Below are 25,423 nucleotides of genomic sequence, written 5' to 3' on the forward strand. Positions count from 1 at the left end.
GTTCTGCTGTGGTGACTGGCTTTGCAAAAATACTGCTATTAACGATTATGTACCCATGTCCTTAGTCTCAGAACAAAGGTGTTATAGTAGGAAATGAACATAAGGCATGTCATGTTTGTGATCTGTATTAGGCAAGATGTACAATTGATTCTGTTTCACATGAATCAAATCAGGATACTCAAATAAGACTGTTAAGAGTGAGCTCCCTTTGCCTCATTTCCCAGTTCTTCCCTCCTGGGGTAAAGCATGAGAACCAAGATGTACACTGTGGACTTGATACTGTTTTTTGGAGATAAACCAGCCAAAAAATCATAATGATTAACATAAAAATGCAGTAAAAGAACTTCCAGAGAAAATACAGTCTAGAAAGAGTATAAATGTAAACGCATTTTAAGATCATCTTTCTATTAGGGCTAAGGCCCTCACAAAAGATTGGCCACTATTTGCACATTGCTTTATGCACTGTAATAGGTTGATTAATTCTACTTTGAAATGAAATGTGTAGTGGAAATACTATTTGGACTTTCTTACAGTGCTGACACCAGATAATATTGTAGTATTGTACAAAAGCACTGCAGTTCTGTTACGCTTTTTAGCATAAAGGATATAGGAAACTTGAGGAATTCTTGTTAACTTGTCTGTGCTTTTTTAGGTGACTTGACACTGAGGGGTACGGAGAGTGTTGCAGATACAGGCCGTAGCAAGGTTTGCAGTACACAGACAGGCAGGGCCTGTGCCTCTGGACACAGGCTGCACAGGGTAGGTTTGGTCATGCCCCACTCAGCACTGTCATCTTCAGCCCATTGCTGCTGATGCTCAGCATGGTGACTCTCAGTTATTTCGGTACTGTACACTTAGAGCAGAACTGGTGTTTTGCTCATCCCTTCAGGAAATCTTTCCATGCAGATGTGATATTAAGAAGCAGCTGAACAGGTATCACAAATTATGTATCACGTAATATACCAAGCATTATCTTCTTTAAGGATCTAAAGAAACTTTTTTGTATATTAAAAAACAGGAGGTAAGCATCTAATGGTAGTCAAAGGATGAATTCAAACAGATTAAATAAAAATATTTCTATGCATTGTTTCTTTCATCAGAACCATCTAAAGGACCACCCATATGGAGGATCATTGATGCATCTCACTCACCAGCTTCCTGGACTGTGCATCTGATGTGGAAGGTAAAGCAATGTGGTAGACTGCAGGAAATGAGCATTCTTTTAAAAACATGAGGTTTTAAGTGGCAAAATTTACCTTAACAACAAACGGATAGCTGGGATAGGATAGTACAGGTTTGATACAAGAAGTGACTTTAATATTCTTATTATAATAATTAGTTATGAAAAATTAAAAGTACAGCTGTAAAGGCCATTGACACACATCTGTCATCCAGAGTATACAGAATCCACTTTCAGATTCCTGACTTGCTGTTCTTAAGCAGTGTGTGGAATTGGAAACTCCCACTTGAACAAGTAGGTTTTTAAAGTGCCTTCTGCCTTTTGTAATGCTGTCTGGACAGGGATGCTTCAGCTACAAAACCCATTAAGCCTAGAGACGTTCCTGAGGCCAAACTTACTAAATACAGTGCTGCACATTTGTGTGCAGCAGACTGCTGTGTTTAGTTGGCTGATTAGCCCAAAGCTGGGAAAGTGAATGCAATTTTGGTCAGTACCCATCTGTTGCTTTCTTTTGGTCTGTGAAATTTGTCACATTTAATCTAGCTGTCTCTTTAGTATTACTTTTTCACCTATTACTAGGTGGCTTGTGTGAAGCTACACGTATATTGATATGGCATCATTTTCTGATGTGACTTGTATGCCACGTGCCACTTTTGACATTTTTTAGCTTAGAATTGGAAGACTAGTGCTGCTTTACAGTTTACAGCACAATGACATAAGAAACTTAAAAGAAAATTGTTGAAAGTCACACAAAATGCAGGTTTTATCAACACATGTTCTGCAGTCTTAACAGAATAGCTTTTATTAAACTACTATGTAGGATTGTGAGTCAAGAAAAAGAGGATTTGAACCAGAAATACTTCTGAAAGTTACTGCTTTACAGAAATGAACGCAGGTTACTTGCACTTTCCCTAAATGTGCAGCTATTTGATCTACATAACTGGGCTTGCTCAGATATTGAAATTATGCATCAAAGATGATAAAGGTTGAGTCACGTTTATTCAGCGTCAGTCTAATTAAAGATGTGTTTCTAACAGGCATTGGAGCCATTTGAAGCCAATGGAGTAATCTCGTGGTATGAAGTGACTGTCAGAGCTAAATCATCTCTCTCCAGTCCACCAGAGAAATACAGTGTTAATACCACCAACCTTACGTTAAAGCTGCCAAATGGAACTTACGAAGTGACTGTGATTGCCCATAACAGAGTTGGGGCATCCCCTCCATCAGTTTTACTTATCCCAGCAAGTAATTTAAAAGGTTAGTGTCCTAGTAATGTCTCTTTCAAATGCATCTGCATGCCTTTTGTTAATAACTCTTCAGTATTGTAAAATGGTACCTTTTACATGGACACATAATTAAAGCATTACTGAATGTGTCTACATTCTTATGCCTTATTATGCTACCATTTGTATACTAGGGAATGTCTGGATTTATGTACTGACAGGTTCATTTGAAGCTGTGTGCTATTTTGCTGGTTTTTTGATCCTTAGAGGTACTGTGCGCTATATTCCCTGTTGTTTCTTTTCTTAATATAACAGGCATTTTTGTTTTCTTTTGAAAAATCAAAGGGTTGGGGAAGCAAACATCCTTTACTTCATGTATATACCCTCTTGCCATTATTGTTGTTCTTGCTGCTTTCTCATCTCCCTGCCTCTTTCTTTTCTTGTCCCAGTCTCTCTGCCATGTTTTCAGTATCTTGCCTGGTTGCTCTGTCATCTGCTTCCACTGTTTCCCTACTGTTCATGTTTCTTTTTATTATGTATATTTATTAATATCTAGTGAAAGAACATCAATATTTATCACTCCTCTATTTTTCTTCATCACAGCTCCTGTGAAGAATGTTAGAACGCTACCTAAAGATGGCAAGTTGTGGGTAGGGTGGACTGCTCCTAACAGTTATGTTCTTAAATATGTGATTGAATGGTGTCTGGTGTCCAACAGCTCTGACTGCATCATAGAATGGCAGAATGAACCAGGAAATGTTCAAGGAACATACTTAAAAGGTATTTAGCTCATAAGTCTATAAATGCTATGTAGAACACTTTAAAAACCTACTAAGTACTCTCAAAGTGAGGAGCATCTTCATGCTGACTAGAATTTCAATGTTGGACAGGTATCCAGGATAATGTTGAGGGCTTTTCTTTATCATGAGTGTAGGAGTATCTGTATATTTTTGTCAAATATAAAAGTGTATCTAATCTTGCATTTTGAAATTTGTATTATGAAACAACAAGGGGGTTTATCTGCATTTTGGTTTTAGTCTTGTTCTTGGAAACCATTAAAATAGTGAAATGGTTGAGTTCCTTCAGTATCAAATTCTCTGATCCCTCTTTCAGTTCAAACAATGAAACTTCATCAGCTTTACAGTTCTTTTCAGATTATGATCAGTAGCTAAAATCAATAATTTTGGGGTTTAGTGCTGCAGACAGATAAAGACTTTTAATTTAAAATAAATTAAACTCAATTCTGTGAAGTCTGTTTATTAAATTTAACATCTGAATGTGAACCATTATATTGTTCCTTTAGTTGATATTTTGGAGCAGTATATCAGTGAACTCTAGAAAAAAATAGTCAGCTGCATTAGGTACAAGTGCATCTAATAAAACAGCCAAAACCCAGAACCCTGTATCTGAAGGAAATGAGAAGGATGGTGAGGAATTTGACTGTCTGTGAAACAACACATTATAAATTCCTTTTATTAGGTGATATAAAGCCATTCAAGTGTTACTTGATAACTGTGTACCCTCTATATGCTGATGGTCAGGGGAGTGGACAATCAGTGAAGGCTTATCTTCAGCAGGATCGTAAGTACAAAATAGTCATCTTAGAGTACATAAACTGACTTTCTTGACTAAAAATAACAAGACCTTTGCTTTAATGTGGACTACGTAATGAAAAATGGTCCTACACTTGAGGCATCTGACGTAACTGATCTTGTCCCATCTATTAACATCATTGCTGTTATTTTCAGTATTTAGGAGTTAAACAGATGTCTGTGGCTGACGCTCTCTTTTTCCAACCTTTGTCAGATAATTTGGCATGAGCTTGTTATTTTATTGTTATAGTAATATGTCTATGCTTATCTATTTTAAATTTAAAAGTATGAAGCCAAGGCTAATTAATTTCATTTGAAGATTTCATGTGACTTGTTGATTACTGTTTTTCTCCCCCCCCCGATATTTATTTCTCTTAAAATGTCTCTGGAGTTGCTATGTTGTCTGAAAATAATGCTTTGCAGATGAGCTAGTCCAGCTATTCCACTGAAGTTTTTATGCAGTAGCAATTCAGTGCTTATTAATACACTGATTCTGCAGATGCAAGGGAGCCCAACAGAAACTAATCTTCATCTCCCATTACAGGTCCTTCAAAAGGACCAACCGTTCAGACAAAAAAAGTAGGAAAAGCTGAAGCTGTTTTGACATGGAACCATCTCACAGTGGATGAACAAAATGGATTTATCAGAAGTTACACCATATTTTACAAAACTGTTGATGGAAATGAAACAGGTAACAAAGCAGAGAAGTGCTTTGTGGCATTGAAGTATTCTATCTGTGTCCTTCCTAATACATGGTTGTGAAAAGCAAGATACAGAATCAAGTGTGGACGACAGTCTGTTCTGGTAACATAAAGCTGATGTTTGAGGCATAGCTCTCCTCCATACTGAACAGAAAAGTCCCTAATAAAGAATTTGGAACATTGAGTCTGTGTATAACAGGGTGCCAAGTTTATTTTCTGAAAGCTCATCTGTGGGTATTGTGCTTCCATCTTTCTATCTAAATACAGTATGAGATGGTGGTATAGCAAGATGAAGTTAGGCCATTCAAGATGTAAAGGAATTGGCTGCATTTAACTATGATGAAGCCTTAAAAAAAAAAAAAAAGGATTTTTAATCTTCCTGGAGCTCTAGATCAATATATTACTGATGTGAAGCATCTTGTTTAAAGTGCATTTTAGTTCTCAGTAGTGTGTATGACCTGCAGGCATAAGACAGGGAGCGAGCACTATCAAAGTTTCTTTTTTTACATCTGCTTAAATTGGAAGGGTCAGTTAGTTATGCCTATGCTGCTATTACTAGCTATTTATTTCTAGTTAGAACTAGCTATTTATTTCTAGTTAGAACTAGCTATTTATTTCTAGTTAGCCATGTGTTCTGCTTATTAGAAACCTTTAAGCCTTCAGCTTTAATACTAGTTTAGTTTGTAGCTACATTCTGGGGGGAAAAAAAGCCCCACAGGAAATTAACACATAAAATATCAAGAGACTAAATTTAAACATGCTGGTTTTAGTTGAGATAGAGTTAACTTTCTTCATAGTAGCTGGTATGGGGCTGTGTTTTGGATTTGTGCTGAAAACAGTGTTGATAACACAGGAATGTTTTCGTTGCTGCTGAGCAGTGCTTACACAGAACCAAGGCCTTTTCTGTTTCTCACACCACCCCACCAGCGAGGAGGCTGAGGGTGCACAAGAAGTTGGGAGGGGACACAGCTGGGACAGCTGATCCAACTGGCCAAAGCGATATTCCATATCATATGATGTCATGCTCAGCATATAATAGGGAAAGCTAGCCAGGAGACACAATTGCTGCTTTGAAGCAGGCTGGGCATCAGTTGTCTCTTTTTTTTTTTTTTTTTTCTTCCACAGGTGGTGAGCAATTGCATTTGTGGATCGCTTGTTTTACATACATACATACATACATACATACATATATATATAAAAAAAGTTATTCTCTTCCTTTATTATCCTGTTAAACTGTCCTTATCTCAACTCATAAAGTGTTTTTCCATTCTCCTCCCCATCCCACTGTGGGGGTAGGTGAGCAAGCAGCTGCGTCGTGCTTAGTTACCAGCTGGGGTTAAACCATGACAAAACACTTGAACAGAAACAAGCAAATCTCAGCTTTTCTTGTACAAATTTGTAGTCTGTCTGTGTGTGTATTTTCCATACAGCCATGCATTCTACTAAAATTATCTTGTACATCTGAAGATGTAATGTCCTAATGCTACTGGTTTTGTGGAGATCTAATAAGCTGTACAGAAAACTAGTTTAAACTTTTTCTTCTCTTTAGCTGTGACAGTGGATCCTTCCAAGACAGAGTATACCCTTTCTTCTCTAACCAGTGACACACTGTATACTGTGCGGATGATGGCATACACAGATGAAGGAGGCAGGAGTGGTCCTGACTTTACATTTACTACACAAAAATTTGGTAAGGAAGAGTGGCACAATTAGTAGAAGTAGGAAATAATATTGCAACAGCATAGAAAAGCTCTGTGCAAAATCTGATAGGAGGGGAAAGTGATGTTATTTGAAACTTTTCTTTTAGTTGCAGTCATACTCATAAGGTGTGTGATATCCAGGTAGTCTATCTAGTGCTCAGTCACAAAGAGGTAGTGTAGTCATGATTTCTTCTGATTGTACAGAGGACAAGCTATCTTCTGCAGGTCTCCTGGACTGCTTTTTCTATGTTGGCACACTTGCTGGGTTTGGATGTGTTTTCTGTATACTTCAGGTTATAGTATTCTTTTGCCCCAACTTTGAGTCATTAGGATTTACTCAGTGCCTTTGTCTTCTGTTCTGGTGCCTGATGGCTCCTACCCTGGTCTTAAAAAGTCCAGTCTTTGTTTTAATTTGAGGTTAAGTTGGCCTTTATCCTGACACGGGTGTCCTGAGAAGCTGCAGAGGTGTGCTGGGATCTTGATCTGCTAATCTAGGTGCCAGTCAGCACATGCCGTTCTTAAAACCCTTCCTTAGGTTCCACATTCTCATTTATATAACTATTAAAGTTTGCTACAGTTCTCTACAGAGACTCATTTCAAAGAGCTAAATTTATTCTATGTTCAGCTTTAGAGAGTGCTTCCTATTTGTAATGGTAAGAGCAACAGCATTAACTGAATGTAGTTGTGGAAAGCACTTCTTTAGATTTAGCAGGGTGTTGTTTTGTGGGTTTTTTCTGTATAGTGTTGCTCTTCGCTAAGCATTCTGTAAGGTTTATTAAGAACGTGTCTAACATTGGAAGGAATACATAATACTAATGCAGCCTTAAGTGTTTGCAGGCAGAGGATATTTTCGTGTACAGAAAAAAATGATGTAAACAAAGTCACTAGTCATCTGTTACTTATTTGACCATGATGTTATGGCAGCCAGTAGGCCACTGAAACAGCTAGACCACAGATGAATTCACATAGATGCTACTGTCATACCTGCCCAAACTGTAAAAGTACTTGCTCTGTCAGTATTACAGTTTCTAGAGCAACCTGGGTTTTTTGTTGACGCAAGGCATTAGATGGTTGGGACAGAGCTTTTCATGTTTTTACCAACAGGCTCTTTTCATATGATGAAAAGGTTCTTCTGAAGGTGAAGTTTAAGACTGAGTGCTGCAGGTGCATTTGGATTTAGATTCTCCCTGTCCCTTTGGTAAATGTCTGCTGCTGTTGAGTTCCTTAAATGACAAAGTGGGCTGTAACTGCTTCTCTTCATTTTCTTCAGGAAAAGGAGAAATTGAAGCCATAGTTGTACCTGTGTGTCTGGCATTCCTGTTGATTGTGCTGCTTGGAGTTTTGTTTTGCTTCAATAAACGTGACTTGTAAGTATAAATGAAGTCTTTCTCTTATGCTTCTGATATTTCTGGGCATAAGAGCAGTAATTCAATATGAACAAGTAAATATTCTGTAGTTACATCAGAAAAAGAAGATAAAACACACATTGACTGGTGATAAATTTTTTTTGTTTTCCTTGAGAAATGTGGGCATCTTTTGATACTAATTTCTTGCTGTTAATAATTAGCATACAAACTAAATGTTCCATGATTCCATCCTGCAAGGAAATTCCTGCTTTTCTTGCTAGAGTTGGTCAGGATTAGTTTCGTTAGGTTTTGATCAGGATACTGTCTGTGTTGTTTTCTTAGTCGTCATATGAGAGTGGAATGATGGTCCCTAGTTTGTGAAGCGCTGAAGATCTGCTTGCTGGCTGTATTTGATCTATTTAATTACAGTGTTAGCAAACTTTAAGCTTTACAGGCAAAAAAAAAATTGGCAGATATCTTATCTACCCTGCGTAACCTCAGTCAAACTCTGTACCTATTTACTATCTGCTGGGAAATATCTTGCTTCCTCCTGCTCCTTCTGCACCAGAGCTCTTGCCTGTGGCTTTAGCTGAGAGCTTATTCCTGAAGTGTTTTCCCTGGCAAGGAGTAGCACATCTTCCATATTCCCAGTCAACTATCTTTTTTTTCTAATTAAAGACAGCATTTTATGCCCTTTTCCTTCTGACCTCCCTGCTGCTCCTAAAATCAGTTCTTAATGGCTGTTAGCTGAAAAACCCATCTTGCAGTGTTCTTCAGAGTACTCCTTCAGATGATCTGTTGGTGGTGCCTGTTTATAAACAGGTGCATCAGTTTCAAAGTTTGGGTGGGTGTGATTTATCTACAGAAGCTTTTATTGTTAAGTAACTACATTCTTAAACTTAAGTGTTCAGATTTACAAAAGACCAAGCAAGTTTTTCATCAAATATTTTCACTTTATTTTTAGCTGTAAAGTTGGTTTATCTTTTGAAAGCTGTGATATTCATAGTTATCTTAAAGAAGCAACAGTGTCTTTTTATACTGACATGCATCATGGCTTTACCTAAATAATTTCACTGTAGATTCTAGAGTGCTATAAACTGGGAAATTCCTCACTAACCATTTCCATTTGTTGGTTTGCCGTATGTTGGATGGCCCCATCTAATGTGTGGAGAAGTTGTAAGTGCAGTGCTGTGTTTTGCTAAGTAGTACAGCTCCCTACAAAGATAGAAACTCATGCCAGAAGCACTCCTATTTGGAAATAAATACTCTTGTGAAATTGCTGTGTAAGGGAGTGGTGTCCTGGATTATGCAGTACTTGCTATCAGCATAGGAATTTGGGGAGTGCATCATGTAATTTTAATCTGGTTTTAATCCTTTACAGAATTAAAAAGCATATCTGGCCTATTGTCCCTGATCCATCCAAGAGTAACATTGCTCAGTGGTCTCCTCAAGTTCCAGCTAAGGTAATACTCATCTTTCTGCATTCTGTATCTTCCTAGTCCACAGGGTTTCAAATAAACTAACCAGTGGGAGCCTTCTGTCTTCTAGCACACAGGGATTTCAAGGGGGAAGAAAACCCAACTGGATGTTAAGTTTCATGACATTGTGATACAATATGGTTAGAAAACTTTATTACATCAATAGATTCGGCATTAGAAATACATGGCCCTTAGCACAAGTTCACAGCATAGAGCAGCATTTAACACTGTGAATTATATTCAGTTTACTCGTTGGAAGGGTCAAGTCCTAATTGTTTTACTCATTCACGAGAAATAAGGATTAAGGAAACGGAATGATTCCTAGTCTTAAAACCCTGAAGTGACTTGTTTGGACAGTTATGTCATGAGTGAAAGAAAGCTCTAAGAGTTCCTCATGGATGAGGAGATGGCAGCAAAATCTAAGCCCCATGGGGGGTGAATGACGCAGCAGCAAATGCTGTTCAATAAACTGTGAGTAACTTCTGTGAAGAAGTGCTGTGATGTTGAATACATTATTGGAAGTAATAGCCTCAGTATAGAATGTTCCCTGTGCTGAACAGCAAATGGTTCTATGTTTACGGCTCCTAAGAGTTATTAAAATTAGAGCAAAGCTTGCACACCCACTATGGTTTTAGAATAGCTACATAATTAAGACTTTGTATTGGAAACAAAGCTATGTCCCTCATTTTGTAACAGATACTTTGGAGATATTGCTTAACTTAGTAAGGAGAAAAGTTAAATGAAGAAACAAAACAATTACAGAGTGAAAATCCAGATATTTAATGCAGTTTTTTATTTGTAACATAACCTTCTTAGGCAACATCCATCTCTTTCTTTCAGCATAACTTTAGTTCCAAAGATCAGATGTACCCAGAAGGCAGCTTTACAGATGTAAGTGTCGTAGAAATAGAAGCTGATGACAAGAAGTCTTTTTCAGAACAAGATCTAAAACCCTTTGACTTGCTTAAAAAGGAAAAAAGTACTTCAGAAGGGCACAGCAGTGGTATTGGAGGATCCTCGTGCATGTCTTCTCCTAGGCAAAGTGTCTCTGACAGTGACGAAGGTGAAACTACACAAAATACTTCAAGCACTGTACAGTATTCAACTGTAGTACTCAATGGCTACAGAGACCAAACACCTGTACAAGTCTTCTCAAGGTCTGAGTCAACTCAGCCACTGCTAGATTCCGAAGAGAGATCAGAGGATCACGCTGGAGGAGGTGACAGTACAACACAGGGGCAGCAGTATTTCAAACAAAATGGTGGTCAGGATGAAACCAACACAGACAGGCCATGCTTTGAAAGAACAAAGCAAATTACTCCTGCTAATGAGGGGGATCTTGTTGGATTTGTGCAACTGCAGATCTCAGGTCAGAGTTCACAGCTGTTGGGCCTTGGGCTGGAAAAAAGTACCCAGGAAGCTGCTCTATCAGATGTTTTACACACAAGTACTGAAGGACAAACTGTGAGACCCGAAACAGCGGAGGGAAATCCACTGTCAGTTAACGAAACGCCAAAAAGTTACCTCCCGCAGACTGTGAGACAGGGGGGCTATATGCCTCAGTAAGAGAAGAGACTGGCTCTGTTTAGGCCTTCATTAGTGCCTGTTTGCTCTTTCTCCTGTGTTTCTGATAAATTAAGCTAGGTATTTTTATCTGAATCCAGATAGAAATATTGAAATTAAGTGAAGAGTAATTTGACAAAGTATAATAAGGACTGTGGTTTTGTGGAAAATTTGCAGTCCAGACCTACTGGGGACTTACTTTTATGCACTACATAAAAACTTACGTCTGAAGAGCTGAACAAAGCCTTTGTGCTACCTTGGTTTTTTTGTCTTGTCATATCAGATTTACACATCATTGAAAATGGCAAGTTTCAGTTAATCACATCAGCCTGGAAGAAATACTTCAATTTGTGACAGTGATACAAGCCTAAAAAGCCAGCTTTAGTTGCTTGGAGCATCTTTGTGCAAAAGTAAGACTGAAGCTTAGTATTCTAACATGGAAGAATACTTGAGTCATGTACTCTTCAGTAGCTTGATTGACTTTCTGAATTTTGACTTGGCCCAGTGTCTCAGCTACCAGACATGCAAGTCATAATTTTTAAATGGGGATGAACATAAATACTAAATACAACTTGCTGTGGTGTGCAAATAAGAAAACACCGTGATTGCTTGACTCTGAATGCTACTATAGTAATTAATATTCTGCCTACATTTAGATATGCATGCATATGAACTATGTAATAATTTGGCCTAAAAATGTGCCTTGCAACTTGATGCGCAGCAATTCAGTCTCATGTTTAAAAGTTTAAAAATCCAGATCAAAACACAGATTAACAGTTATTTAAAGGTTTTGTACCCAAATCACTATCCGATTATACTGTACCTCTCTAGTCATATGAATTGCCTTTGTTTCATAAGTGCACCTATACAGCTTAAGAGGCAAGTAACAAGCTGTAAGTTTTTACCATTTTTCTAACTGCTCAGGAGAAAAGGAATGTGAACCTTCTTCCTGATTGACTACAACAATTACTGTGCTGTAACCTCACTGCTAATGCTGCAGGACCTCCTTGAAACTGAAAGTAGCAAAAACCAAATCATTGAAGTCATTGAAGCTCTTGGAAGAAAAAACAAAACCTATACCCTAAATTTGAATGTTACTGGTAGTATGTATCTATTAGCAGTCATGAGCCACAAATAACACTTGTGTGGTTGTTGGGATTCCTTTTTTCCTTATGTCTCGCTTTTCCCCTGTTCATACAGTTTGCATTTTACTGAGGAAGATATGTTTCTTGGAGACCATCTCTGCCAGGGTTTAAAGAAAAATGAAATAACATTAAAATGAACCCCTTTCCAATGATAACTAAAAATTTTAAGGCACTCTGTAGGTTTGGGTTTTTTTTAACCTTAACTTAGTCTAGTCAGCTTTCTAATCTGACACTAAAAAAACCGTAATTCAAAACACTAAATGCTGTGTTGTGAGAATAAAACCCTTGTTTTATTTCTCCTTCAGCAAAAGAACTATGTATTTAAGACCACCTGAAACCTTTTGTGCTGTGACCTCTGGTGCTGCTGTTCTGCAAAGCACTTGCTAAAGGCCCTGGGAAGGCAGGTGTCAGTATCATTTCAACTTCCCTTGTCCTTGTCTGCCAGCTTGCATGGAAGGACAGGTATATGTGTACATGTTCACATGTGTCTTCTGCTTTTCTTACAAAGAAATTCAATGCTAGAGTACATTAATAAGATTACCTCTTGAAGTCAGAGTATTTAAAACACATAAAGAACATAGAATCTTTAATAATATTTCAGTATTCCACAGTTTCCTTCTCACAACAGTATTTTTTTTGTACCTGGGCACTTTTTTAAACTAAAAGGCTATATTGCAGCTTCCTGTAACTACACCTTTTATCAAACCAGTCCCTTTCCTTTTCTCCCCACTCCCCCTCAGCACCTTCAAACTCCTTCCCAGAGGGCAAAGGCATAATGAAAACTCTGCTGTCATGAGACAGCAGAGACCATCTTTTGGTTTGGTTTTTTTTTTTCCAGAGGTTGAGGGAGCATTACTTTGTCAGAACACATTCCTCTTGGAAAATAATAGTTACTTTACTGGAGGATGGGTTTTCTTCTCTATGCAAACTTCACAGTGGCTGTAGAAACCACAAATAAAATGGAAAGTCTCTGCTGAGGAGTGTGCATGCTTATTAGAACTGCCCTGCAGCCACCTGCATCTAATCCACCTTCTGCTCATCTCTGAAATATACTGGGCCACAACCTGGCTACTTAGTTGGAACATTGCTTCACAGGCCTAGATGTTTTCAAAAACAGAATAATGATTTCTGTTGTTGTTTTTTGTCATCTAATGATACTAACTTTTGATAGCATATGTTACATTTGAGAGACAGCTTCAGTTATTCCTGAAGTTGCTATGTGCCTTTCTGTTGTGTAAAGAGAAGGCATTTTGTTCTCAGTTGCTGTTAATCACAGACTGTTTCCAATGTTAAACAAACAGTGTCAACAGATTCTCATTTTTAAAGGTCTATGCTAAGAGTTCTGGCCTGTTGCTTCTGGCATCTTTCTTTGCTGTTTACACGCCAGTGGTAATAAACTCACATAATCGTACAGGAGTCTGTCCTAGAGAGTATTCTATCTGGCGGAGTTACATTCTCTTTTTCAGGCTTCTGCAATTATCTAGGGCTAAAATACTAGAGGCTACGCAGGAGATACTGGTGGGTAAACAGTTTGTAGAAGCCACAGTACATATAAATAACAGATTTACAGCTTGTTTATAAACCTATGTGCCAAATATTATATTACGCAGTGTTCAGGGTTTAACTTGATTTTATACTTTGGATTGTAACAGTCGTATCAAACAGTTGCATACAGGTTTTTTGAGTGTCTGTAATATAGAATCCACTGAAATTCTCTGAACTTGGCCCTCACAAAGTAATTAAAGAAAAAGCTTCCCCCCCCCCCCCCCCCCCCATGGTGCACTTTACAAAATAAAGGCATTATTAAAATAAAATCACACTTCAGTATTGACACTTTCATGTCCATCTTGAGTTCCTGGACTGGAATTTTTCAGAATAGTTGTAAAGACCTTATTATTTTGATGGCAGGGAAGGATGACTAGAAGAAATATAAAGTATTTTTCCTGTATTAGCATGTTTCAAACATGTTTTCAGTGCAGGGTGGCCAACTGCTCCTCTGTTTACAAGGAAAGTGACTCTCTCCATAGTTCTGTTGTGGTGGTTCTTTTAGAATAGAAGGTTGTTGGGATTGTTTCTGGGGTCTGTTAGCTTGCTTTTGGGCCAGTTAGTCTGGGAATATCTACTCCCACTGTACTGGAAGTTTCATACATCCTACTGGTAGTAAACTAAACTGCCTGGTAAGCCTTAGCCTGGCAGCACAAAGCACAGTAGAGCAAAAAATTTTTCTAAACATTCTGGAGTGTCTGTGAGAAGCACACACCTGTGTTACAGCAGCCTGGCAAAACGCTAATTATCAGGACTGGAAGGAACTTTGGCCTTGGGAGGAGGAGGAGGGAGTTTGCATGTGTGGGCCAAGCCCTGTTCTTGGGCACTGGAGAAGCCCCATGGCCTGGGGTGGGGTTTGCAGCTTCACCTTTGACTGTAAATCGTGAGCACCACCAGATGGTTAAAACTTACACTAGTGTGCCCAATATGTGGGAATCACGACGTTAATTTCAGTAATTGAATTTGTTTAATTAGTGTCAGGTCTTGAATATCCTAGACCCACAGCAATATATGAGGCTATGGTATTGACTTCACAGTGGGATCTGAAACTCCAAAGGATCTCAAGCTGTTAATAGTCCCACTCCAGGACATACATATTTTAAATTGTAATTTATGTGCATTAAATGGGACTAAATAGACTAGTTTATTTTCCCTGAGACAGTTGTTGGCATTGAGATTAACTCATTACATTCTTTTAAGTTCTCCTGATTGATGGATTTTAAAACTTCGTTAATCCCCTCAGCTCTTCTCTGTTTGCTGGGACAGATACATATAGCCATTTTAAATTCGGAGAGTTGCTTTTAATGCTATTTGGAAGCAGCTTATAACAAAAATGTTGAGTCTTGTCATGAAACAGCCATTTGGGAATTACAGCCAACCCCACAGTCTTCAGCTTAGCTCTTGATCCAGTACTGCAGTGAAGTGGAGGTACAAGTCCAAAAGTCTGGAGGAGGGTAAAATTACATATCTTGCATTGAACTCAGATTCCTGTTGCTGTCCCTTAGAAGTGAAAGGATCAGTTTAATAAAAAAAAAAAAAAAAAGTTAAAATGCATACATGTGTTTGCTTTTACTGTTGTTTCCTTTGTAGTATTTGTGCAATCTGAGCCATTCCTAAAAATGAAAGCAGCGCTGACTTAATGCACAAGGATGGACTTTTAAGGCCACAAGATTTGATACAAGCAAATTTCAAATTAATGACTATGGGCCAGATCTCAACTTCCCCCCGCTCTTAATTTTAGCGCAGAGAGACGGTGGGCAGTAGGTAGCTCCCAGACCACAGCCTTAGCCAGTACTTGTGTTTACTTGCAAAGACAACCTTGAAGGGGATAGATATATGCAATAAAGTCATTGATACTCTGCAGAAGCACACTTCTGTAACAACAGATGAAAAACACGTATGGCACAACTGCTGACAGATGCCTAGAAAGATCCATGTCCTGTTGCTCAAACTGAAGCGTCTTCTGCACCCCGCACCGGCTGTTCTGCTCCGGCGATTGCAGGCATGGTAGATGAGCGTTCTCTGCAGTGTTGACACTGGTAACACCTATCGCTTTTCTTCATACCAAAGCACATTTGTTAACAAATCCAGTCAACTTGCCGTTTTATTAACACCAGTCTTGTTTACAAGACTTCACATACAGCTTGACTGATACAGCAGCGACGGATTGTCTAGTAACCAAAGTGCTTTTATTGGAGGTTAAGGAGTCTGTGGTCACGGTTACTGGTGACTGAATGTTGCTGTGCTGATACAGGCTTCTAGGTAGGTGGAGGTGTCGGACGCAGGGACAGACATACTAACAAGGAAAGTGCCTTGATGCTGGATTGGATGGCTAGTGAATGTAAACATGAAGTCAAATTTTACTATGTACTTTTAAGTGTGGCTGATTAAGCTACTGGTTGGTTGAATGCCAGCTTTAAAGGGCTTGCATACTCCAGCCAGAGGTTAAACTTGTAAATTGCTGCATAAGCTGTCTCTGTATGGAAATGTGTTTTAATACTAGTACACTACCTTCATTCTTTTGCAAGCTGCATGTTTATTGTCATATAAACTCTGCTTTCTACAACTTTATGGTCAGTTTTGAATGTCTTCGTCTTTGTTACCCAACTGAGCCTGAATGTTGCATTTGTTAGTATGTAATATATGAAAACAAAACAAAGTTCCGTACTTACCTTGTGTGCTGGAGTTGGTGTTTTGTAAGGCTCACTTAACTAGTAACCACAAAAGGAGAAAAGTCTGGGCACTACCTAGTAGGCAAGAAACCGAGAGACATACCCAGAGGAGACGTGACCATGGTATACCAGGACAGAAGGGTGCCTAGTTGGGTATACAGCCAGGTTCAGCAACCAGTGAATGCTCGTTAGTCCTCCCTTTCTAATTGTTCCCATAAATAGGTGTCAGCTGTGACTGACTGGCCTTGCTGGTGAGACAGGTGCCTGTCCCAGGGGCTCGGCTCTGTTCCTACTGCTGGTCCTGCGTGTGCACGTTCTGTGCTCTGGGTTCTTGCCAGGGAAGGGCTGGCTGTGTCTGCCTGCAGCTCCTGCTCTGAAGATGTAGGACTGGCGCTCCAGGCAGGCTTGTTCAGGTCTGTTAGAAATGGGAAGAGTGTCCAAAAATGCAGTTTTAAGGTACGCTGTGGGAGTGAGGAGTAGGGTGTAACGCTGTCTGCTCACACAGACTCGTTTCCAAGAAAGGAGTCCCAGACTTGGCTCCGTCTGACATTGCCCCAATCTTACCTGGGTTTGGTTCTTTTGTTTCTCATGCGTGGAGGACCCTCACAGGCCTTCAGGGAACTTACATCTTAATACTGAAAAGGCACAGTTGGGTCTTCAAAGGATGGTCATGTTCACAAAAGGCTTCAAGGGTGGCATCTGAGGAAAGACAGCATCCCCTTCCTGGCCAAAGTCCTGATTTGTTTTGACCTATGTAAAACTGAGGGGGGTGGGGATGGGGGTGTTACATCATGTGTCACCTCCAGCACCAAAAATCATTTCTGTCACTGGCACAGAAGAGCCATCTGAGACACATCATGCCAGTTAACACTGGTGTTAAATTAGGTGCAAATATAGCACTGGACTCCTTTTCCAGAAACATTAGCGCCCTGCACAGTAGTTCACTTCTCACTGTTTTCACGTAAGGCCCTTGAAGTTTCTACAGGAACATGCTTTCTGTGTGTCCTCACCTGAGCTAGTAGCTGCTGAGCATCAGCGTGGCTGTGCTTCACAACTGCAGGGTGAAGCACATGCAGAAGAGGAGGCAGCAGCTTCGCCTTTATAGACTGCCTCACTGCTAGCAGAGCAAGATCGCTTCCTGTAACTGTTAAAATAAACAAAGGAAATAAGGCTGGACAGTGAATGACGGGAATGCCCTGCTTTCCACAGGAAACACATACTTGCACAGTGCATGCAGAATGCCAGAGCCACCAGGCTCCTGGGAACAGCCCTCCCTCCGCACGGCTGGGGGCCAGCAGAGCCCGCAGAGGTGCTGGGGCAGTGGCTAACGTTAGCCTGCTAGCCCAGGGGCAAGCCCTGGTTTGTCCAGCTGGGATGGGTGCTGGGCAGCAACACAGCACAGGAGCCATGGAGCAGCGGAGATGCACAGGAGCCCTTCCAGCTCAGGGCGATGTGTTTGGAGGGCTGCTGGGCGATTACAGTTTTGTTTTGACCGTTGATAATCACAATAACATAGAACATCTCTGCAAAAACATCTTACATGTATTTTCCAGACACTTGTGCTGTTCATGGTAGAGTGACCCGGAACCTTCCTGTCTTCCCAGCAGCCTCCAACTACTATGAAATAACTAGCACAGCCAAAATATCCCTCCCACACGCCCCACCCCCCTACAAATAGCTAGGAAATTCCTGGCTCAGCCAGGGAGTATCTGAGCACGAATGACCCCACGGGGAAGTACAGGACAAAATTCAGAGTGAGTAATCTGACTCCAGCCTTGCCCGCAAAATGGAAACATGTTGTTCACTGGTGTGCTGGGCATCTTGCTGGGTTTCGTTTTATGATAATGTGTAAGTCATGCTGCAGGGCTGAGGCACTGAACTGGGTCAAGGGTCAGCAAGAGGTTTCTCTGCAGGAGCCATCCACCAGCTCTCAGCAGATCCACTGCAACTGCGAGCACAGCCCATTATCCTGAGCGCACAATGTCATGCAGCAGGTTCTGTGCACCAAAATCCCAAATAAAGCTCCTCAGAAAATGCCCTTCAGGGCTGCGAGTGCCCAGGGCACTTCTTAGCTCCAGGAAGCAGCGGAGCAGCAAGAAACGTGCTAGCAAAACTAACTGGGACCAGTGAGGCAGCACCCTGGTGCTGGGGCTGCGGGCAGCGGCCTGGCCATCATCCAGGGACCCGGAGTGCGACGGCTCCGCTGCTCTCAGCAGCACAGCATGGCCCCACTCCTGGCCTTCCCGGTGCGTTTCTGGGAGGTCCTGGGCAGCCCTTCCTGGCCCCAGCACCTCAGGGCCCGTTCAGCTCACCGGGACCATGCCAGGAGATGGCAGCAGCATGTCGCCTTTACCAGCCAGACAGGCTGACTCCTCCAACCCCAGCTCCTACCCGTGGCCAAATTACTCGTGTATTTTTTTAATATTTCTTTTCCGATGGTTTAACAAGTCCCCTTGGCTTTTGTCCTGCCACTCCCTTTATCAGCAAACACTCTGACCCTTGTTTCGTGCTTCCACCATCCGCAATCCTGAGTGGGACATTAAATCCAGACCCATGGGCAGGCTCAGCACCCGCGTGCTGCCAGGCAGGTCAGCATCCCAGTGCCCTCTGGCACTCGTTCCAGTCAGTCAGGGCTGCACAATACGCAGTCCGCACGAAATCAGCCCAGATTACTGGCTCCTTGTCCCTGCGGGCTAACATGCTAGGATTTACTAATAGGAAGCCTGTTCTCATGCATTGCTACAGTCTGAATCACTGCACTGCACCATCCAGATAAGTAATCACCACTGACCCTCATTTGTTACCAGTATACATTCCCATGCACTTTGGAAACAAGCACAGGGCTCTTGAAGACCATTTCTGGACCAGACCTGTGGCGGCAAAACTCTTCCTGCTTGAACGGATGCAGCTTTTTCCCTGTTTCAAGGAGATTTAGCACAGGAGAAAGAACATGCCTGGCTGCATGTGCACTAAAGAGCCACAGGGACCACTCCACCGTGCATGCTGCATCTCCCTACCACCACTGCAGGACTTGGTCATGGAGGCGAGGGTGCTATTTCAGTACTAAGACAAATTTTCCTAGATAGGGGTACTTTACTAACCCTTAAAACATATCCCAACTGCCATTTATAACGGCTTACATGACGCTTACCACGTATTGAGTCAGAGACATCTGAAGAGGCTCCCTCCTTCCCTCCTCATCATCCTCTTTCAGACTTTTGTCTAGACAAGCACTTGCCCACAACCCCAGGACAAAACCAGATGTCTCTAGAGCTGGCTCAGGGCACAGCATTTTCAGCAAGTCCCTATTATGCGCCATTTTCCACATGCATTTTTACTCGCCTGTTTGCTGGATACCTTCCTTCTTTAAAAGTGAAGCCAGCGACAGACCTGTCTGTGTGAGATGATAGCCTTTTCATTTTACTTATTAATATAAATTAATGCCATTTAGAGAGATAATGCATAGATAGACATCTGTAAATGAAAGCAAATGGAATCATTATGTAAGTATGAAAAATAAAGGAACTCGTATCAGCCTTTAAAATTAGCCTGAATGCAATGCAGGAAAAAGGTCAGAATCGGAGCGGGCACAATGTGTGGAGTAACTTAAATAAGAATGTCAACATAGAAACACCAAAAATAAACAAACATCGCCAGAGAACAAACTCCTTTAAAGGCAGTGAAATCGAGACTCATCCATAAAAGCTGGAGTGAATAGAGATACCTCATGCGATGTGTTTCTGTCCAGAGAAAAACTTGAATTAGCCAGCCCTGTGATTAAAGAAAAAAAAAATCAGTCCTTACAAGAGTAAACTTCATCGGTGGGAGCAGAACAACCAACCACAACATGGAGACAACACATCCAAGAATTTATCTGGGGACATGGCAACAAAAACCACTCGCCACAAAGCAAGCAGGAGCACATGAGGGATTTTCCCCGCATGCCTGTGCTCCTATCCCACATTAGATGCAGCACTGCCAGCTCACTTTCACTGAGAAGTGAGCTACCTCACTCTTGCCTTGAACTCAGATCAGGAACCTGGGCCACGTCTACAGACTAGCAGACCTACTAGTAAATCCAAGGCTTAGGTAACTTCGCAGCAACTTTTTGGGTAGTTTTGCATTGAGACAGTCACACAAACCGATGGCCCACAGAAATTAAATGTCCCCTAGGGACAGGGGCTGGGGAAGTGGGAATGTGAACAGGGAAGGAGAAGAGGGATGGGGGGGAAAGGGTGGGGTCACCTGTATTCAAGATCAAGCATCTCCTCTCCCTCGCACCCAAGTATATCATCAGGAAACATTGTGCACGGCTTATATCCAGGATCATCTTTTACTCTATAAAGACAGTACTTACAGACAGAGAACTAGCCCTGTGTGCTGGAAGAAAGGTGAAAATTAGCAAAATCTGAACTCCTGTGTGTCCGTTTTCACCCAAAATGATTCAGCACTCCCTTGCTTCCTTCCTCTCACAGCTCAGACAGCGTGAAACCTTGTTAGGCTCATAAACTGCAGATATCCTTCATCAGAAGTGTAAAAGCAATTAAGCCCTTCTGAAAATAAAAGCAAAAACAGGAAAAAGAGACACAGTCCCTAAAGACAAGCAAAACTCAGGGCCTATTCGTGAGCCAAGCTGTAAAACTGTAAAAAAAATCACTGGAGATGAAAGCGAATGCAGGGAGCATGTTTGAAGGAGCTGTAAGCTCATGGGAGAGACAAGCAGACAGCAAAGGCAGCAAGCCATGGAGGCAGCTGGATATAAGCGGTTCTGGGCAGCACTAGTTATGACAAAGCTTTACATTCAAGGCAGACTCTATCCCCTGCTGTTTAATTCTTCCTGTGTTCAGAGGATTTTTAAACACATTTTGTAAATAAAACAGTCTGTACCTCATAAACTATTGATGTAGCATAAATTTCTACTCCTAAAAAGGGAAGGAAAAAAAACAAACAGCAAAAGGAAACAAACCCTAAAACCTCTCCCAGCTCAACTCCCCCCTCCCAAGCTAACTGCTTGAGTTAAAAACAGTAATAGAAATATAACCTAGAGGCCATGTTCAGACTTAGCAGATACTATGAGAAGATGCATTTCAGAAGTGTGCTGTGCTCGTTTGGTAGAATTAAAGATAAGAAGAATTTCTTGCATTCTCTTACATGAGGACATAATTTGCCAACAGTTTCATTTTAGAAAGCCTATCAAGCTCTTTTTTTTTTTTTTTTTTTCCCCAGAATAAGTGTTAGTTTTAGTTAATTGATGTTTTAAGTGGGCATCCCAGAGCATTTATGCTCATTGTTTCTGACATGCCTGAATATTCCTGAGTAATCTTTCCATGATTATGAAATGTGTTACTTCATCAAACTCCATTAGACGTACAGCTGCTCATGTAATAGTGAAAATTCTGCAGAAGCTACCGTTGGGTTAGGTCAGCACTGCACTCTAAGGATAGCAATGACAGACCCAGGATATCTAAATCAGGCTGCTTTTCTGAGAAGTACGTACTCACTTCAAAGTGTCAGTTCTATCGAGGCACACTCTGAAATCTAGACAACACAAAAGTTGGCTCAGCGGGATTTCAGCAATGATAAAGCACTTGTAGCTCATTAGCCTGGGGCTGAGCAATGCCTGAAAATCAAGACAGTCCAAGAGGTTGAGCAAAATGCTTGTGGCAAACATTAAAACTGGAAAGTGTTGACCTCATTACTCAATAGGACTAGTCAATGTTAAAACAGCACTTTTGAAACATAAAACACCATATAATAGCGTGGTTTCTTTGACTGCTTGAAAGGGGAACCACAGGCCTGCTCCCAGCTTAGATGGACTATTCTACTACTGAGTACCCGCCGGGTTGCAGCAACTCTCCCAGCACCCTCACCGCACAGCAAATGAGCGGTGGGATAACCCTCCACCCTCCTCCACGCTCCCAAAGCTCACCCAAATAACACCTCTGGACCCTGGGGATGGACGTTATTAAGCTATAGTTGGGGCAGCTCAGCGCAGCCTGCCCCCTGAAGCACTAATCTCTCAGACAAATTTGGATATGTGACTGGTTTGAAACTATTCCCCTTTCCATTTGGGCAGAGCATTTTCTACAACCGCATTGTGTTTTAAGAGATGAAGAAAGAAGAGCATAGGAACTGGCAGCATGAAATAATCACCCTGTGATTACTTTTCAAGTAAATGTACACCATATGTATACACATCTGTTTCTGTTCATGTCTTGATTTCACAGAAGAACATGTTAGTCAAATGCTCCAACATGTTCCAACTTTTGGATTGTCACTCTTCATGTTCATGTTCTGAGTTCAAAAATCCATACAAAACAACACTTTTAATTAAATAGAGAGGTGGCATCGAAGTGATTATTTACTCTTGGAAAAAAGAGCAAACAAAATAATCATAGGAAAGCCCAGGAAAAGAGCAGGCAAATCAATCCAAGTTCACTCGAATAATGAAATTTTTGTCAAATACTGAAAAAAGATTTTTCAACTAAGTAGGAAAACTGTGAAGTAAACTAAAAGGCATAAAGGATTAAAAGACAGTATTTTGCTTAGAGCCTCCCTCCTAAGTTATCAGACTGGGAAGCACAACACATACACAAAAAGGGCATGGTTAGTATTTTGTAATAAATATGCCTAATAAACATTATGACTAAGAACAGTTTGTACTACAAAAGAGTGCTTAATTTTTTTCCTGTCGGTTCCATTTACTAATGTCACACTTTGTATACAGGTCAAAACAATTGCTTTAGGTATGCTCTATTTTTGAGCCAAGGGTAGCACATTTTCTGATAAATAGCCCTACTACAAACACACCATAAGACCATATTTTACTGCTGTCTTGCCAGGAGGTGGAAGAGGTTGCTATTAACAACTACCTGAACTTGCAGTAAGTCCATATACTTATGGGATTAAGACTTGCCTATGCTGAGAATGCACCCTGCCTCCTATCAGTATGGGGAACATCAACACAGAGCACCGAAACAAGTCTTTCACTGTCTTTGCAGTAGATTTGAAACCAGAACAAAGCAACTCAGAACACTAGCTCAAATTAATACACATTTCGGCTGTTCACAAGCAAGTTTTATACAGTCTCAAATCATTTATGGTATATAAGCTCTGTGTGTTATTTCCAAGTAACCTTTTGCAGAGTATCTTACCTGAATATTTCAGAATAGCTGCTGGTAAAACATAAAGCTATTGAGCCAATAATCACAAATTACCTCTCATAATCCTGAAAGTGACATTTGTTATTAAAAACAGTTTTATGTGACCACTGAGATTTAGAATTGCATTGCTTGTTACATAAACAACTTGTCAAACGTGCTGTTGAATCTTCAATTTTTTGTATTTTGACATGTAGGTTAGCAAAGTGGGTTTTGCCTTTCTCAAAGGGGGAAGTGGGTCTTTGCGCAGGAGTTTGTGGGGCTCATTGACAGAGCTTTAAACTAGGCTCAAAGAGGGAGGGGGATAACATCAGGCTTGCCTGCGACAAGCTGAGGGATGGCATGCCAAGGTTGGAGGGACGGGGTGCCAGTGAGGGCCCTCAGCCTACTGCTCAGAGACGTGCTGGACAGACTGCAGCACGCTTAAAGTCTTACAGAGATGAGCCAGGGGCTCCCGAGGTAATAGGAGCCAACAGGGAAACACCAGTGAAGTACCTCAGAGGAATTCCAGCTACTCCAGCCAGTAAGTCAGCTTCATCGGGGGCCCCGCTGGAATGCCTCTATGCAAACACAGGTAGCATGGGGAATAAACAAGGCGTTAGAAATGTGTGCATGCCTGCAGGGCTATGATCTCATTGGCATCACGGAGATGTGGTGGGATGGCTCCTATGACTGCAGTGTTGTAATGGAAGGATACAAACTCTTCAGGAAGAACAGGCAGGGCAGATGAGAAGGGGATGTTGCCCTCTATGTCAGTGACCAGCTGGAGTGCATGGAGGTCCACCTGGGGATGGATGAGGAGCCCACCGAGAGCCTATGGGTCAGGATTAAAGGGAGCACAGGGACAGGGGACATCATAGCAGGGGTCTGCTACAGGCCACCTGACCATGGAGACTGAGTGGATGAGGCCCTCTATAGACAGATAAGAGCAGCCTCACATTCACAAGCCCTGGTCCTCATGGGGGACTTCAACCACCCCCATATCTGTTGGAGGGACAGCACAGCAGGGCACAAGAAATCCAGGAGGTTTCTGGAATGTGTTGATGATAACTTCGTCCTCCAAGTGATAGAGGAGCCAATGAAGAGAGGTGCCATGCTGGACCTTGTTCTCATCAACAAGGAGGGGCTGGTAGGGGATGTGAAGCTCAAGGGCAGCCTTGACTGCAGTGACCATGAAATGGTGGAGTTCAAGATCCTCAGGACAGCAAGGAGGGCACATGGCAAGCTCACTACCCTGGACTTCAGGAGAGCAGACTTTGGCCTCTTCAGGGACCTGCTTGGTAGAATACCATGGGACAAAGCCCTGGAAGGAAGAGGGGCCCAAGACAGCTGGCTAGTATTCAAGGGTCACCTCCTCCAAGCTCAGGAGCGATGCATCCCAACAAAGAGGAAGTCAGGCAGAAACACCAAGAGGCCCCCATGGATGAACAAGGAGCTCCTGGGGAAAGTCAAACAAAAAAAGGAAGCCTACAGAGGGTGGAAGCAAGGGCAGGTAGCCTGGGAGGAATACAGAGAAACTGTCTGAGCAGCCAGGAATCAGGTTAGGAAAGCCAAAGCCCTGGTAGAATTAAATCTGGCCAGGGATGTCAAGGACAACAAGAAAAGCTTCTATAGGTATGTCAGTGAGAAAAGGAGGACGAGGGAAAATGTGGGTCCCCTCCAGAATGAAATGGGTGACCTAGTTACCCAGGATATGGAGAAGGCTGAGGTGCTCAATGACTTCTTTGCCTCAGTCTTCACCAGCAAGGGCTCTACCCACACCACCCAAGTCTCAGAAGGCAAAGGCAGGGACTGGGAGAAGGAAGAACAACCCACTGTAGGAGAAGATCAGGTTCGAGAATACCTAAGGAACCTGAAGGTGCACAAGTCCGTGGGACCTGATGAGTTGCATTCGCGGGTCTTGAGGGAACTGATGGATGAAGTGGCCAGGCCACTCTCCAATATATTTGAGAAGTCCTGGCAGTTGGGTGAAGTTCCCACTGACTGGAAAAGGGGGAACATAACCCCCGTTTTTAAGAAGGGTAAAAAGGAAGACCCAGGGAACTACAGGCCGGTCAGTCTCACCTCTGTGCCTGGCAAGATCATGGAGAAGATCCTCCTGGAAACTATGCTCAGGCA

General features: G+C 41.6%; 1 protein-coding gene across 4 annotated transcripts in view; it reads left to right on the plus strand.

The window, feature by feature from the left end:
- Window positions 1-13,752, plus strand: part of IL6ST (interleukin 6 cytokine family signal transducer) — a 34,274-nt gene extending 20,522 nt beyond the window's left edge. For 2 of the 4 annotated variants that reach the window (XM_075739353.1, XM_075739352.1), the window contains exons 8-16: window positions 1,101-1,183; window positions 2,218-2,437; window positions 3,007-3,183; window positions 3,883-3,984; window positions 4,540-4,686; window positions 6,246-6,386; window positions 7,667-7,763; window positions 9,124-9,205; window positions 10,061-13,752. In XM_075739353.1, the coding sequence (XP_075595468.1) occupies window positions 1,101-1,183; window positions 2,218-2,437; window positions 3,007-3,183; window positions 3,883-3,984; window positions 4,540-4,686; window positions 6,246-6,386; window positions 7,667-7,763; window positions 9,124-9,205; window positions 10,061-10,786 (1,775 nt within the window). In that variant the 3' untranslated portion in view covers window positions 10,787-13,752. Of the gene's footprint in view, window positions 1-1,100; window positions 1,184-2,217; window positions 2,438-3,006; window positions 3,184-3,882; window positions 3,985-4,539; window positions 4,687-6,245; window positions 6,387-7,666; window positions 7,764-9,123; window positions 9,206-10,060 lie in introns of those variants that run through there. The other 2 variants (XM_075739354.1, XM_075739355.1) reach the window with 2 other exon arrangements.
- The last annotated feature ends 11,671 nt before the right edge of the window (window positions 13,753-25,423 follow it).

The sequence above is a fragment of the Balearica regulorum genome, chromosome Z, assembly GCF_011004875.1.
Source record: "Balearica regulorum gibbericeps isolate bBalReg1 chromosome Z, bBalReg1.pri, whole genome shotgun sequence".
NCBI classification, from domain to species: Eukaryota; Metazoa; Chordata; class Aves; order Gruiformes; family Gruidae; genus Balearica; species Balearica regulorum.